Genomic DNA, 16,221 nt, shown 5'->3' with positions numbered 1-16,221 from the left:
GGCAGGGCTCCCGTACCGGCACCGCACGTCCCAGGGAAGACCGTCCTGTCTGTCCTGTTCCACGTTAATCGCGGCTCCGCCGAAGCTGAAACGCCTCGCGGGAAGCGGGCTAATCCGGGGACGGCGGCAGAGCTGTGATGTAGGCTGAGCCTGCCCTGCAGCTCCAGAAGCAGTCTCTCCTTAGTAGTGCCACAAAGCGCTGCTCAGTCGGTGCTCCAGCGGGGCCTGTGACACTCTGCGTGTGCTGCTGAGACCGCGGGCAGCGTTACACCGCCTCCTCCTACAGCACGTTCGAGATGGAGGGCCGTGATTACGGACTGACTGACGGATGCATTAATCACAGCGTGCCCACCAACCAGCGCGGCACTTCCTTCCCTGGAGGTGCAGCACGAGGGGAAAACCAGCACTGCAGCACAAGACCTCTAGCAGGCCCTGCTCTTCAGGGCGTTCCCTTACCCTGCGCAGGCTGTCACAGAGCAGGAAGGCATCAAAGGGAGCACAAATTACACCTTTAATAGGTATCCACGTTTTCCAGTTGCGCCTATTGTTTCTTACTCCCACAGATTCGAGCTACCTAACTTACATATGGCTAAACACCATAAGGTTAATCTGGCAGCAGCACTGGAGGAAAGCTGATGCAAGGGGTCTCAAGAAGTCTCAACTTCTTGACAGTAAATAACCTTCTATCTTACGTCTTCTCCAAGCTTGCTGCAGCAGCACCCCTTAGCCAGCTGCACAGGCACCAGTCTCTTCTGCAAGCCCGTTGCATCCAGCTGAACACCCAAGTCCAGCCATCAAGAAATGGGTGCAAACAGATGCAGTCAGCCTTAATGCTGCAGCTTTGAGATACAGCACCCAACCCCTCCCACATCCCACCAGCCCACCCACACCAAATGCACACAGATTACAAAGGCAGCAATCTTTATTTTCGGAGACACTTGAGTGCCCACACATAAAATACCCCAAGCACAAGTTTTTAAAAAGTGTCTTTCAGCAGTTACAAAGTGAGAGTTCAAACAGAAGAGGGCAAATGACAAACTAAAATGATAAACTATAAGCAAGGTTTTGTTCGCATCCCTAGCACAGGTAAAAACTCTTCCCACTTTCCTTCGGCCTCCAATGTTGAATGCTGTGTGATATCTGTGCCCCGCCCCCCCAGCCCCTCTGCATGGTTGCCTAGGATCCAGCAACCGGCCCAGTTGTGCAAGCCCAAGGGGAAGTCCTGAAAAGGCTCATGGAAACAGGTTGCAGCATTAGCACATGGGGTTGGCTCATCGGTTGCAAGCAATGCTGAATTATGAGACACTGCTTTGCACACAACTGTGTCTTCCTGCGGCAGGGCATGGAAACAGCCTCTGAGGAGCAGCAGTGTCACAGCATGGGGGCAAGACAATCTCACAGCCCACTGCCTCTTTTTCCTCAGATGTCCTACACTGTTCAACCCATACCGGCTATGTGCTCAGCATACTGCTCCATAGGCTAAAATTAGCTTAATCCACCTAATGGAGGGAAAGGAAGATATCTCAACAGCAACAAGCCTTCAGACCATCTCAGTTGCTTATAAAATCTCACTTCCTGCTGCAATTACTGAACTTGAGACTCCACTCACACTACACAACTTGTGGTGCAACACAGCACCAAACTATATGCAATAAGGGAAACTGGCATTTTCCTTCTGTAGAGGGATTTCACAAGTAGAAAAAAGCTGAAAGAGCAAGTGATTTAACCCAAGGCAATTTAAGGCATTAATGTTACATTCATCTCATCTATGATCGATCTGTGTGGCACATTACTGAGTAAGCACAAACTAGCACATTATATACTCAGAGAGAACAGAGTGGTGCCATGCTGCAGTCAAAGCTTCTTTGAAAAACAAACAAACAAACAAACTGAAATCACAGAAAAAAGCAGAGCTGGGTTAAAAAAGCTAAAAATAAACAAAAACCTCACTTTCTCCTCTTCTTTAAGCATTCCCGCTGAGCCAAAGACACTTCTTCCAACATGACAGCAGAAACTGTTGACTGTACGGAGGCGATCTCTACTCCCTGGCTACATTCCAAATGTAAACCTTACCAAAAGTGCCACAGTAATACAGTAAAGACCTTGGCCAACTTGCAACTCCAACCCATGTGATTCCTCAGCTACTGAGATGAATTTACTCTCCTTCTTTAACTACTCTGGCCAGTACCCTCAATAGGAATTGAGGGAAGAAGAAGGTAAGAGTTTATTGCAATATAAAGCAATGAAAAAATAAAAACCTGGACACACTGCAACTGTGAATTTGAGATGTCCGATATGGGTGGAGATTACAGCCACAAGATTCAAATGGGTCATTGCTCTTCATGTAACCAGCCAAAGGCAAGTCACAGTACTTGCAGCTTCACAGGTATCCAAGTTAAACTAGCCGAAAAAGAAACAGTGGGTTAAGTTAGAGGGAAATAAATTCTCCCTTTTACTAGATGACAGGAAACTAGAACAAAACAACAAAAATTACTGTAAGTCTTTTAAAATAAGACTAGGAAATTTAAGTCTTGGAGGTCACCCTAGTGGTGTTTCACACCAGTTCAAGGATGGTTTCATATGAGGGGCCTAAATCAATATTAGATAGAAATGAAGGAGGGAATCGTCCAACCACTCTCCCACACCCCCATACTGAAGATGCCTGCCCACAGGGGACTGTGGAAGGTTGCATTCCAGGACGGTTTCATGTCCATAAAATCCATGTGCCCATCCAAGTGACTCTGGTGAGCAGACGATTCACAAATTTTCAAGGAAACATACTCATTCACTTTCAAACTTGACTGAATTTACTTGGGTTGATATAGTGCCCCCACAGTAGCTGCCTCGTTTTTTCTTAGTCTTCTCATGGCGAAAAGATTTGCCCTTAGTGAATTTCAGGATATTGTTAGCCTTCTCGCCCCAGTCACCAGCTGCTCCTTTCTGTAAGGGATGAACAGGGAGAGGAAGAAGGAACTCGTATCAATATTGAAGATAGTTGAAGTGACACTTTGCCCTTCATCGTGCCCAGTAAGTGCCAGTACAGAAATACTAGAGCTGAAAATACTCTTGTGCACTCCTCCAGCCAGTGCTTGTGCACAAGTGTTCATGCACCTCCTAACAGCACCTCCTGGTGGAAGAAGTTCCCTCCACATGACTGCTCAAAAATCTGGAGACCTATATTCGCACAGGTCAAGTGTCCCCCCTCTGTGCACCACCTAACCATACCTTTGCATCAAAGGAGTTATCAGCAACACGGGCATCCACCTCAATTTCTTCTTCTCTTACACGTCGGAAAGGAGAAGCTGCCTGTTAAAAAAAAAAAAAAAGACACACTAAGCACATATTAGCACATATCTTCCCTTCAGGAAAACCTCCTTCCCTCTCTGTCCCTGTATGGGTCACCTAAAACTTTAACAATTTCTCAGATTCATTACATTTTCCATTCTTCAGATCAGGTAGCACAAAGATGCTACTGTGCAAGCACATCCAATCAGCCTTTGCCAGAATAACGTTATGCGTATTAACTAGGGTTCTCCAGACAAAATTCAATGCATGAGGAAGGAGCAAAAACATAAGTAATTCCTATGGCTCAAGCCCAAAGAAAAAGAAATACCACAAAAGAACCCTATTATTTTAGCATGCAAAGATGCCTCTCCTGCCAATCAGCAGCCTGCTCTCACTCACCCGTTTCACTTTTGGAACTGTATGTGGTGTTTTAGATTTGTTCTTTGCCTTTTTATTGTCTGGTGTCTCTGACTCCTGAACAACTCCTCTCTTCTGTTTCTTCTCTACTATGCCTGTTAGAAATAGAGTAGTAAAACTTCAAGTAACTGCAATGTGGGAAAAGACAATGGCCAAAATGTAGTCTTGAGACACATCAATCTCTACATTATCCCACCAAAAAAAGAAAAACCAACAAAAAACCAACAGCCAAAAACCAGACACCAATAGCTACCCTGAGAAGCAAGGATTTTGCCATCCTATCTATCTAAATGGGTGAACATAAATTTTATGTAACTGAGTACCTCTACATTAATGATTCAGTGAATTTGAGAAAGTTCAGTCAGTTAAAATCTGCCAATTCTTGGGAGTTGCACAGTACATACTTGAGCACATCTCCACTTCATTGTAAACGTTTTCCCTCCTGTCTATACAAAACCGAGACTGTGCACTGGGGCTACACCTGTGGTGACCCATTCACAACAGAGACTGAGGTCCCCCAGCAGTCTGCATAGTGTTACTAATAACTAACAAATGCACAGACAGCAACTAACAACAACTGTACAGAAGCGAGTTTCATGTCATCATAAATTCCACTGCCAGGAGATACACAATGTAGACAAAAAGGAACAGTAAATGAAAAAATGGTTCCTTCCTTCTCTGTACTGCACCAGATAATATAACACGACACAGAAAGTAGACTGAAAATCATTTAAGAAAGGCTCCCACGGATGTTTAGGTCTGTAACATATTGACTGACAGTCCCACTTCCCAGACTGTAGGCAATACCTCCATTTGCTTTTCCTTTCTCCTCTTCAGAACTGCTTTCACTGCTGCTACTGCTGTCACCAGCTGGCTTAGACTTCTGGTTCTTGGCTGCTGGTGTGGATGCTTTTGCTTTCTCCGTGGAGGCAGCAGTCTGAGAAGTGTTTTGTGCCCGTTTCCCAGAATTTTTGGGCTTCTCATCCTCTTCGCTGGAACTATCAGAAGAGCTACTACTGCTAGATGCAGCTGCTTTCTTCCCTACAGTTGCTTTCGCTGCCCCTGTAGATTTGCTGACTGGTTTCACTGCTGGCTTCTTTTCTTCCTCACTGCTTGAACTCTCAGAGTCAGAACTGCTTGCTTTGGGCACTGGGGCTGGTTTGGACACTGGCTTACTTGTTTTGCCAGCTAATTTAGCTGGAGGGGCTTTCTTCTTCTCCTCCTCAGAGCTGCTGGAGCTGCTATCTGAATCAGAGCTACTTTGTGCTTTCTTTGCAGTAGCTTGTGGCTTCTTTGCTGCAGGGGTTGCTGTTTTAGCTGCAGGCTTCACGGGCATCTTCTTGTGAGAGCTATCAGAATCTAGAAACAAGAATTCAAGACTCAGCCCTATTCCTTCAACATGAAGTTAACAAACTCAGTGCTGTCACAGCACACTTCTTTAATTGATTGAAACAATACTGCAGTGGGCAATCCCTATCCAACTGCAACCTCACACCCTGGTTGGAAACACAGATTTCACAAGTACAACACGCATACAATAATTTTTTTTTCCTCTTATCCCAGTACCTGAGCTGTCTGAGGAGGAGCTGGAGTCCTTCTTTGCTTGTCCAGGCTTGGCAGCTGCTTTTGCTGGTTTTGAAGCATTTTTTATCACAGGTTGTTTAGCTGAGAGCTTATTCCCTACCTTCTTCTCATCTTCAGAGCTGGAATCTGAACAAAAGAAGTACATTTCTTCATTTAATAACCTTGGGGTACAGGTTACTTTAGTAATGACACGTACATATCTCATGAGAAAGTAAACAGTGACTTTGGTTGTGGCTATATGTGGAACTACAGATAATTTGCAATAAGCAGCATCTGATGAACGCTTCCTAAGTGGGCAGGGGACAGCATTCATCTTTGTACCTATCTTCCTTCTTAGGAAAAGTGAACACAAATAGAAATTTAAGCTATTTATTAATGCATGCACAAAAAAGCAGATAAATATTTGCTAAATAGGATTTATATGTTAAATATATATTATTATGTATAATTTATAGTAATAGTAAGGGACTGGAGAAGAAATTACAAATATCACCAAAGACAAACTCAAGGAGAAGAAACATTAAGAAAATAAGCAATAAAGATCAAACAGCAGGCAAGAAATTAAGAAGGGAGAAACTGTGAAGAGGCAATAGGATAGGAGCTCAGTATTCTGTGTCAAATGTGCTTAGCAACATTCCACTACTGAGATCGGAGATTTCTGTGCACAATTACACCTGTCTGACAGTAACCTGGAATACTATGCCTGATCTATTCCAACACTTCTGAACACTTTCTTCACAACTGTAAACAAATCACTGTTCATTTCTGAAAAACTAGAGAAGAAAAACAGAAAACACAGATCTCCTGACACTTGTTAAAGGATCACACAACCTAGTGCTAACTGTCTGCAGACAGGCTGCTAACACCCACAACCCTACTGTAGCATTAGAAATGTTGAGACAAACAAATCAGGAGACCTTTAAACAGGAGGAGAAAAACATGGTATACTGGACTGCATTAAAAAGCAACTTTAGAATTTATGGTTAGAATTAAGCTTGGTATGGTGGCAGTAGGTTTTTCTTTTATATCTTACTTTCAAAACTTCTCCCAAAGCCCATAACAGGGTAACAGAAAGTGAAAAGCTTAAGATATGGACACAAGATTAACCATGAACCTTCCTGGAGAAACACAATGCCTCCACCCTTCCCACCTGGCAACATGGTCTCCCTGGTGTGCCTCATGATCAGGACGTGCTCTGCACAGCAGGCTCTTTCTCAATTTCACAACTTGTGGAGACTGCAAAACTTTTAAGCTCATATACTAAAGGTTTTTCACAGATACACCACGGCAAACCACCTTAGCCAACAAAAACATCAGCAGAAAACAAAATGATTTCTTGAATTACCTGAGTCACTGTCTGAACTGGATGCAGCCTTCTTTGCATTCACAGCTTTGTTTTTTGGGGTAACGCTTGTTTTAGCTACTGCTGCTTTGCCTGCAAGAGCAAGTCTAAAATTAATACAGGTCATATCTACACAAAACCTCTGTATTGAGGTTCAAATCTTTCAAATCAAACAGAAAGCTCCCTGTTCAGTATACTAGTAATTCAGCCAGCACTCTAGAAGCCAAGTAAGAACCTGTCCAGTTCCAGCAGTAGGCCTGACTCATCCTCATGAAACAAGATCCCTATGACTTTTCAAACCTACATGTGTAAATAACCCAACCTGCACAGTCATATACAGAGCTTATGCACTGTGTTCTATGAGATAGCTTCAAATTACTCAGAAATTTCCAGAGAAGCAAATAGTAACACAGACCTGTCATATGCCTTTTCCATGGAATCCAAAAGACTGCCATAACACTGACTACACCACGTAACAATTCTTCTGAAGCCTCCTGCTCACAACATACCCGTTCCTCCCTTTGGAGGCATCTGTTCTTCCTCGTCACTACTGTCTGAAGAGTCACTGCTGTCAGCCTTTTTCACTGGAGCCTTGGCAAGAACTTTCTTTGTCTGCACAGCTTGAGGTGGTGGTACAGCACTGTACTGACCTGCAGAGAAACAGCATTCAGATGCCCATATGATAACAGAAGCAGCATATCTAAGATGTTATAGTTAGAATAAATCACTTCTGCTTCTTGGTTCCATTTACTCCTCTCCTTGATGTACAAAGACATCAGCATGTAATTTGAAATGTTACACTTACTCCATTGCTACCCACTGCTTCTACTATAAGTTTAGTTACCATCTTAGGGAATACTAAGAGCACTATACTGTATTAAACGGAGACTCATTTAGTCCATCAGCTGGACCACAATTTAACAGCCCTGGATACTTTAGGGAAAAATTAAAACAATTTAAAAACTGCAGTTACAGGATAACCAAATTACAGGCAAATTAATTCCCAAATCCTGACAGACAGGAAACCTTTAAGGGCCTTAGAAGGCCATCTGAACAGTGGATATGCAGACAAGTAAGCCAAGTCAATCTCCCCCACTTTCCATCCTCTGCAGAGAGAAGGTCTGAATTTTAAGCTTAACCCCTAAAGCACACATCAAATAAGCTGCTCTGTTTCTGGTTCACGAAACCAGCAGCACTTAGAAGTTTGCGTGCAGCACAATTTGCCTTTGGCTGTCAGCTGTTAAATCCTGCCATCCTACAAGAAGTACTCTCCCACATAGAAGCAATGGTATTTAGCATTTACCAGACTTCGGCTTTTTTTTTGCAGGTGGCTTTTCATCATCTGAACTGTCAGAAGAGTCTTCACTACTTGAACTTTCCTTGGCAGGTTTGGTTTTCCCTGGACACGACTGGGTGGCTACAGGTTTGGGCACAGATTTCTTGGGAACAGCCTTAACACAAGAAGGAAAGAAATACACATTAAAAAAAAACAAACAACCACATACTTGGGTGGACAATTGGATGCAAATCTCTAACTATATGTCTCACTTAAGAGGCAGCAAATTTTGAACATAAAGGAAGAAAGTTAATGAAGATCCTCACATGCAAATTCTAGGAAACACGTGAGTATCACGTCACGGTCACTCTGCTGTTATTTTCTGCTGCATAAATCCTTAACGGAGAGCTAATCCGGCTGAAGAGCACAGGTAGCTAAGCACAGAGAATTCATGCAAAAATGAACTACAATATGGTTAAAATGTAAGGAGACATTTTCCTGTAGAAGTAGCAGAGGAAAGTCATGGCATGGACAGGACGTGTTAGGTCATGTTCTGTTAAGAATGTTACACACAGCGCGGTGAGGACCTGGCACAGACTGCCCAAAGAAGCTGTGGGGATACCCCACCCCTGATGGCCAGGTTGGATGGGATCCTGGCAGACTGGCCCAAGTTATGAGGCTTGGAGCTCAATGATCCTTAGGGTCCCTTCAAACCTGAGATATTCTATAATTCTATGGCATAATCCCACCATTAAAAAAAAAAAAAGGCTGTTTAAGAGCCATAAATACTTTACTCAGATTCCATGCAGTATGTGCCCTACTCTTATCTCTTTCACAGTCTTTGAAAGACAGAGATACATCCAGTCTTATTACATTACTATAGCATTTAAAAACTCTTTTAAAGTCCAATTTACCTTTTTCGGCGCAGCCTTTTTCTCATCAGAATCTTCACTGCTGCTGCTGCTGCTTGGTGCTTTCCCATTGACCACTTTGGTGGTTGCCTGAGCAGCTTTATTTCCTTTTGGGACAAGTGAAAAGCAATACTAGAAAATACACTCTGAGAAATGAGGAGTCATTACGTTCAGCATAAAGTATCATAAAGAGAAAAACACAGGAAAAGATAATAAGGAACCATTACGATAAGTACTGTAAGTTTTCTATTCTTACTCTTCTTCGAGCTTAGGGATGGTTTTCAGTAAGATGTCCACTCTAACTTATTAATACTTATTAATACTTCCATGACCGAAGACTAAATATTGTTAACTTTCTCCAGCTCTGCACTTTACGGGAAGACATTGATAAAAGCACAAGATAAGCAACTAACGTTGCTGATTGCAGCTACTTATGCAAATAATACAGCCTTTATGACTTGATGTTTCATTTACGACTTGATGTTTCATTTACAATCAGTTCTACGCATGCTCCATGTTGGAAGTAGACTGCTTGAGAATAAAAATGGCAGAGACAGTAGATTTGCAGACTATGTTAACAGATATGCCTCACTCCTCTAGCTTTTTGTGCACACAGACTCACAATATGCAATAAAGGAGATACCTGCTTTAGGTGTCGCTGGTTTTGGTGGCTGTTTCTTTGGTGCTTCTTCATCTGAGCTGCTTGAGTCAGAGCTGGAGCTCTCTGCTTTCTTCTTAGGCTGGATTTTGGTTACAGCTGCCTTCACTGCAGGTTTTGTGCCTTTCTAAATGAAATAAAGAAAACTGAGTAGCCCTTGTAGCAAGGAAAAGAGGCTAATAAGTGGTACACGTACAGGAAGTTTAAACAGCTGGAAACCTCACAGCCTAACAGCTGGTGTTTGAAAATCTCTGAATAATCGTTTTGCTTCCAGTTTTGCTCTGTGAAGCCTCACAGAAACACACAGGATATGTTCTTTAATCTTCAGTCTCCAGTTCTTTCCCTTCAAAAGAAGGGCGATCTGAGACTAACACTGAGTTCTCTTCTTTCTGGGGATCAGACAAATTCAAAGACTGAAAACATTGATGAGGCAACCCTGGTTTGCCTCTTCAAGTGTGATACTGTTTTTCCTGCCTTTGCTTCTCAAGACCATGGCAATAGTGAAAAAGGAAAAGAGAAAATTCTCTATTTATAAATGTGTATAAGCTGTAAATAATCTTTCTCTCCTCCCCCTCCCCCCCAAGAAAAAGAAAGGAGCAAGCACTGAGAGCCTTGGGAAAAGAGCCATGAGCAGACATGGATGTGAAACAAATAGCTGTTAGACATGAAATGAATTTTTCAGAGGATCCATCTAAGCAGTACACTGTCCATTGCAGAAACATCTTATTACATCTTAGTACATTGTATCTCCAGAAGTCCAGGTTCTTTGCAGTTCATGAAAAGCAAGCTCACTTTCAGTGAGAATTCTGGTTGGTCAAATTTGCTATCACTCATCATTATCTAGCATGTAGTAAAGAGGCTAAAAAGGAAGGCTGACCTTTGCTGGCTTCTTCTCCTCCTCCTCTGAGTCCGAATCATCACTAGAGTCCTCGCTGCTGCTCTTTGCCTTCTTGACTGGAGGAACTGCTTTTGTCTTTGTTACAGCTGTTGCTTTAGCTGCAAGTAAGGGAAAAAATACATTGGCCAGCTAATTCACACTTCCCACATACATATATCCTGTATTAGTATTATATCATGTTAAAATGATCTATTAAAGTCAGTAAACTATGCCTGAAGATTGTAACACTGACCCTTCTACTGACTTCTGTTTGCAATACACAGAGCAGTACAAGAATCCAAAACAGTTCTAGATTCATTTGTCCCTTATTACTCACATATTTAAGAGCAGACTTATCAGCAACAACATCCCACATAAGAAGCACTCCCCCAAACTGAGAAAACATTGAAATTGTTGTCAGTGCTTCAACAGCTTCAACAATAAACCACTGCAGACTTCCAAAGGGAACCACCGTAACGTTTTGCTACAGATTTTAACTTATACCTGGATAATGAGCTCATGCTCACTGGGAATGAAAATGTATCACAAACAGAAATGGGAAGCACAGGCAGTAGAGCTGCCAGGAAGAAGATTGAGAGATTGAGTGAATACTCAGTAAGTTTGCAGATGACACCAAGCTGGGAGGAAGTGCTGATCTGCCTGAGGGTAGGAAGGCCCTACAGACTGATCTGGATAGGTTGGATCAATGTGTTGAGGCCAGCTCTATGATCTTCAACACAACCAAGCAACAGGAGCTGAGCACTGACTGCAAGAACCCTATACATCACTACAGGTTTGGGGCAGAGTGGCTGACAAGTTGCATGGAGGAAAAAGATCTGGGGGTATTGGCTGACACTTGGCTGAAGCACCAACGGCATCCTAACTCATATCAAAAACAGTGTAGTCATCAGGACTAGAGAGATCTCTCAGGAAAAAGCGATGATAGAATGAGAGAAAATGGCTTCAAATTGTGCCAGGGGAGTTCAGGTTGGATATTAAGAAAAACTTCTTTGAAAGAGTGGCAGTGCACCAGCACAGACTGCCCAGGGTGCGTTCAAGAAACATGGAGCTGTGGCACTGAGGGACGAGGTTAGTGGACACGGTGGGGGTGGGTCGATGGAACAGATGATCTCAGTGGTCTTTCCCAAACTTTACGATTGTACAGCTCTAAGACCAGAACGCGAGCCTGCTTCCTGACAGCAGCAGAATCACTTCACCTGAGCCACAGGCACCACGCCGTATCCAGAGCAGGGTCAGGTTCCCAACCCAACGCGGCCCCTTTCCCCCCTCACCTGGCTTCTTGGCAGGCGGGGCCGCCGCCTCCTCCTCCTCCTCGCTGGAGCTCTCACTGCTGCTCGAGGCAGCCGTCCGCTTTGCCTGAGGCCCGTTGGGCACGAGCTTCCTTTTCCTAGCGGCAGGAGACCTGCAGGAAGACAGACGGTCGGAGCTCTGGGGAACAGCCCCTAGCAAAACGCCCCCCACGCCCCCGGGCAGCACTCACTTCACCCAGTAGCTGAAGATGTCCAGCAGCGAGGCGGCGTTGGGGTCCTGCTCCTTCTGCGGGGACACGTGGACACGCGTTAGCCGCAAGCGCAGTCGCACGCTCCACACCACGCTCCCCTCCCCTCACCCGCCCCAGCCCCGCTCACCGCCGCGGCCTCCTTGGCAAAGGCGCGCGCGGCGCCCTCGAAGCGGTTCTCGCGCAGAAAGGCGAGCACGAAGGGGAAGAGGTCGCTGGGCACCGCTCGCCGCTCCGCCATGCTGCGCCGCCACGTGCCGCCTGCACGCACGCGCACCGACGCGATGACGTAACGACGTACGTACGTGCGTGCGGCCGAAAGCCCGCGCGGCGCCTCCGTTGCGGTCTGAGGTGAGGGTACGGCGCCATGTTGGAGAGGGGCGGAAATATGCGCATAGCGGTGACGGATTGAAGATTCAGTGCGGTTAAATTCGCTTTGTCCCTTTTCTTCCACAGATCAGTCCCCTCCAATCGTAATCTGTTAAAAAGGGAGAGCAGGAAGTGCAGGCTACTCTGTGAGGGAACGTCCTGCCAGTCAGATGCAAGGCCGCGCGCTGGCGGTAGGGGCACGCGCAGAGCCGGGAGACGTCACATGTGAAGCAGATTCAGCATCTTCCTAGGAAACGTTGGGAGCACAAGGAGATGAGGCTAAAATAAGTGCACCACTAGGCCCAAGGGAACTACTTATAAAGGGGAACTAGAGAAGGGACTATACATAGAAATAAGGTTACCTACAGTAGGTATGTAGAGGTTTGAGGGTTGTGCAGGAGGTAAGGTGGAAGATAAGGTTTGAAAAAGATATGTGTAATAACCAAACAAACAAGCCTCTAAGTATATATTGAATGCCAAGACTAGAGCTTAAAGTGAGCTCTGGGACTTCAGGAGTAAAGGGTGTGAGGTGGAAGTCACAGGTGGGGCTGATCAGAACAGCTGTGGCCTGTTAGTGTGCTCTGGGGCTCTGATAAGACATTTCATTCAGCTGCTGTATAGTGCTGTGGCTTTAAATTAGCTATTTCTCTTTTTCAATAAAAGCTTTCTTGTCTGTAAGTCTTGAGGTACTTGCTAATAAATTGAACCTCTTTTATTCCTCTTGCTTTGAACTGAGGACTTTTTTTGTTCTGTTGATACAAAGTCTGCTGAGCATAAATGAGAGAGAGTTCTTTACTTAGAGTCCTAAGTTAGAGCTGCTAGCATTGAACAAGTAGGAGTAAGGGAGTAGCGTTAATGCTCTTGATGGTTCTCCTGCCCTGTTCTTTGTAAGGCTCTTTAGATACTACAGTGCCCAACTGTATGTGAGTCCTATCTCTCTTGTATGTTTAGGTGGTGTTTGTTGTATGCAGGAAGATCTCATTTGCTGGTTTCATTTTCTAGAAGGTCTCACGCTTGTGTTGGGGGAAAAGAAAGCTCCTTATGTAGTGGCAGATACTACTGGAAGCTTCTCTAATCCTACTAAGGTACTGTTGTGCAGTTAGAGACAAAGGCAATTCTATTTTACTGTTAAATAATTGCATTTTGTTTTCAGATTCTGATCTGCCCTTATACATAGGATTGCTCAGATGTGAAGTGCAGAAAGGAAGCTATTTCCAGGATCCATTATTTCTCCTGGTTTTCATCTATTTGAGTCTGTTAAATGCAGCTACAAGCCCAGTCTGCAAAGCTCAGCACAGGTTGCGTGCCTCCTTTTGCATCAGTAAGGAAGAGGTGCAGTTATTGCTGATAAATTGTCTTTATTTTGAGGTTCTGCTATCTTAAGTAATTCTGCTATGATAAGCCAGGGAAATTAATGGCTGCGTTCAGCAGCTAAAAATTTGGATAGGTAAGGTGTGGCTAAGTTTTCTTCTATTGCTTTTAAAGAATTTCAGAGCATCTTATGCAGTAAGATCTCTGAAGATTCAGAGATTTTACTGCATAAAAGGGAAACAAGAGAAAATCTTTCCCATGTTACAGACATAGGGAGTTGCATGTATTTGTCTGCTTTGAGGATCAGAGCCTGTCCTGTATCCCTACCAAACAAATCAAATTGCCCTTAACATCAGCAAACTGGTTTTGAGCAACAGCTCTGGCAATTAAACCTGCTACATGATCTGACCTCTGTGGTGAATTTTGTGGAACGGATTTTTGAGCAATGAAAAGCAAGTGACATATCTTCCTGTCTAGTGCTGCTTTAGTCAGTGCTGCACTGGAAATGTGGTGGTAGATAAAAGAGGAATCATAGAACTGGAGGCCAAAGGTCATTGGGTTATTACCCATACGGGAACTGGAGGTAATATCAGAAAACATGTGATGAATTTTCCACCCTTGCTCTTAAAGTCCATAAGAAAATGGCTCTTACACTGCAGGGTGAGTTAAGTAGTGTTGTTCCTGTGTGGAAGGTGCAGATCATGCCAATTTGTAATGAAGAACTGACTCAACAAGGCTCAGGTTTTCCTTGAATTAAAGTGATGAAATTTGTTTTTCTCTGCATGAGCTGCTGTGTATGGAGCTGCAGTCTTAAATGAGGACTGAGAGCCTGACTTGCAGAGACACAACCTGGATCTTCCTCAGTAGGACAGTAAGGCATTTCTTTTGCTTTTTCCCAATCCACGAATTCTTTTTCTATGCATTGAAGTGAGACTGATACTTTTTGGTTCCTAGTGTGTGTAAAGCATCCTGTCGTAATCTGTTTTTTAAGGAGAAGGTTGTTGTGAAGTTTGCTGTAACAGCACACTGTCAGTTATTTTGGGGAGGCACATTAATTTTTATTCTAGAGGCTAAAAGGATTTCCTGTTTTTACATTGAATAAATTAAATAGCATCCCAGGTGACACTGATGCATGTGGAGAAATCGCATGGATTCTCATTAAGCAAGAAGATGATGTTGCCAGCTGTTTATATGATGCTGCAAAGCTCTAAAGGGAAAAATAATTTAAAAGCTTGTTTCAAAGAGCACATTTAAATCCTAATCTGACACCAGAGAGATGATTTTGATTTTTTTTCACTTTTTAATCTGAGATTAAACGGATTTACAAGAGAAATAACAATAACTGTGGAATAATAATTATGAAGTTGTATACGTGCTTATCCATCTACTCTTACTTATATCTGTTTCAGAATATGAGTATTATTCCATTATATCAAAAAAACTAGGAGAGACAAGCTTCCAACTGGTAGATTTTTGTCCCTTATTAATGTAGAATCTGTAGCTGCAAATTTTTCCAGCACCCAGATGGTCTTTATTCTATTGTACATACTCAGAATTCAATTGGGGAAGTGCTGATTTCTTCTCTGCATACCTTCACTTTCTCCTTAGGCTGTACCCTTAGGATTTTTAATTTGTTAGTCCAAATAATTATTGTAGGAGAAAACTCTCAGTTTTTGGAAGACAAGCTGTAGTATATACTTATTTTGCAAACTTAGTGTAAGTTTTAGGCAAAGAAAGGCTTGGAGGTAGCTGGAGAGTTTAGTTATGTTTGGAGATTGAATGGATAAGCAGGAAACAGACTTGATTCGTTACTGTGTGTGATTAGCTAACTGCTGTGCTTTCTGTCAGTGCTCATGGCAGTGAGCTGCATGCAGTGTGCTCCATGTGAGTGACTTCTTCTTCACTGGGAAACCAGGCTGTAGGGCAGTCGGTGTTTGCTTTACCGAAGTGCAATGATGAAGCCTTCACTGGTTCTCACTATATATATATATATATATATACACACACACACACACACAATATGTTGTATTTATTTTTTTTCATCCAAGTTTGCAAGGGAATAATCAGAATCTGAAATAATTCTTTAAGCAGAATCTGTTGGTTTGTTCCAAGTGACAAACTAAATTAAGCCGTATTCTCTGAGCTCCAGCAGAACCTTTCTGCTACTCTCATTATGAGCAGAGTCATCTGGACGCTGGTGAATCCAAGGGCACCAAGTTCATCTCTTGTCCTCTCTGCTTTTTACGTTTTTCACCTTTCCTGGCTGACAGCTGTGGTTTTAACCGCTGTACCACCTCCTTATTATTAGTTATTAGCACTTCACGTTCACCTACTCAGTTTCCACTGTATCGGACTCTTCTGTTCCCATCCCTCCGGCCAGTGCTAACCCTTGCGGAGCCGGAGCAGCTTTAGCTGGAAGGAGGAACTGAGACAGTTCGAGGGAATCTCAGAGAAGATATAAGTGGTCATCCTAAACGCTCGCTTTTAGATAGCTCCGCAGCACTTCAGCACCTGGGTTTTAAAAGCGCTGGAAAGCGAAAACGAGCAGTGCTAGAGCAGGAAGGAACGCCCGGAGCTCAGCCTTCGCCCTGTTAGCACGAGCGAGGACCTGCCGCCGTCGCGGTAAGCCCGAGGGCGCCGCCGTCGGGGCCGGAGCTGCGCTCGGAGCGGCC

The 16,221-nt window shown here is 43.8% G+C and overlaps 2 protein-coding genes across 3 annotated transcripts in view; one reads left to right on the top strand and one right to left on the bottom strand.

Annotated features, from left to right (window-relative positions):
- Positions 1-904: 904 nt before the first annotated feature.
- Positions 905-12,198, bottom strand: NOLC1 (nucleolar and coiled-body phosphoprotein 1). 2 transcript variants are annotated; one of them, XM_003207956.4, is made up of 14 exons: positions 12,000-12,146; positions 11,852-11,907; positions 11,643-11,773; positions 10,351-10,469; positions 9,459-9,600; positions 8,819-8,922; positions 7,932-8,079; positions 7,138-7,278; positions 6,632-6,721; positions 5,269-5,412; positions 4,510-5,061; positions 3,685-3,797; positions 3,226-3,306; positions 905-2,940 (listed from the first exon to the last, which is right to left on the bottom strand). In XM_003207956.4, exons 1-14 carry the CDS (start codon positions 12,108-12,110, stop codon positions 2,782-2,784), a joined length of 2,091 nt encoding a protein of 696 aa, XP_003208004.1. In that variant the 5' UTR covers positions 12,111-12,146; the 3' UTR covers positions 905-2,781. The 2 variants fall into 2 exon arrangements, with proteins under 2 accessions (XP_003208004.1, XP_031410281.1); XM_031554421.1 differs by lacking the exon at positions 6,632-6,721 and having other exon boundaries at positions 12,000-12,198.
- Positions 12,199-16,153: 3,955 nt separating this feature from the next.
- Positions 16,154-16,221, top strand: part of PIK3AP1 (phosphoinositide-3-kinase adaptor protein 1) — a 40,047-nt gene continuing 39,979 nt past the window's right edge. Inside the window, exon 1 of the mRNA XM_003207957.4 lies at positions 16,154-16,171. The gene's annotated coding sequence lies outside the window, so the exon portion shown is untranslated. The remainder of the gene's footprint in view (positions 16,172-16,221) is intronic.

This window comes from Meleagris gallopavo, chromosome 8, assembly GCF_000146605.3.
Source record: "Meleagris gallopavo isolate NT-WF06-2002-E0010 breed Aviagen turkey brand Nicholas breeding stock chromosome 8, Turkey_5.1, whole genome shotgun sequence".
Taxonomy (NCBI): Eukaryota; Metazoa; Chordata; class Aves; order Galliformes; family Phasianidae; genus Meleagris; species Meleagris gallopavo.
Note: the sequence above shows the minus strand (reverse complement) of the source record. Positions and strands in the feature narration are given on the sequence as shown.

Coding starts and splice junctions, on each gene's coding strand:
- NOLC1 (XM_003207956.4), bottom strand. CDS start 12,110: ATGGCGGAGCGGCGAGCGGTGCCCAGCGACCTCTTCCCCTTCGTGCTC. Junction 10,470..11,642: donor CCCGCCTGCCAAGAAGCCAG/GTGAGGGGGGAA, acceptor CCTTACTTGCAG/CTAAAGCAACAGCTGTAACA. Junction 3,798..4,509: donor GAAAGGAAAAGCAAATGGAG/GTATTGCCTACA, acceptor TATTTCTAACAG/GCATAGTAGAGAAGAAACAG.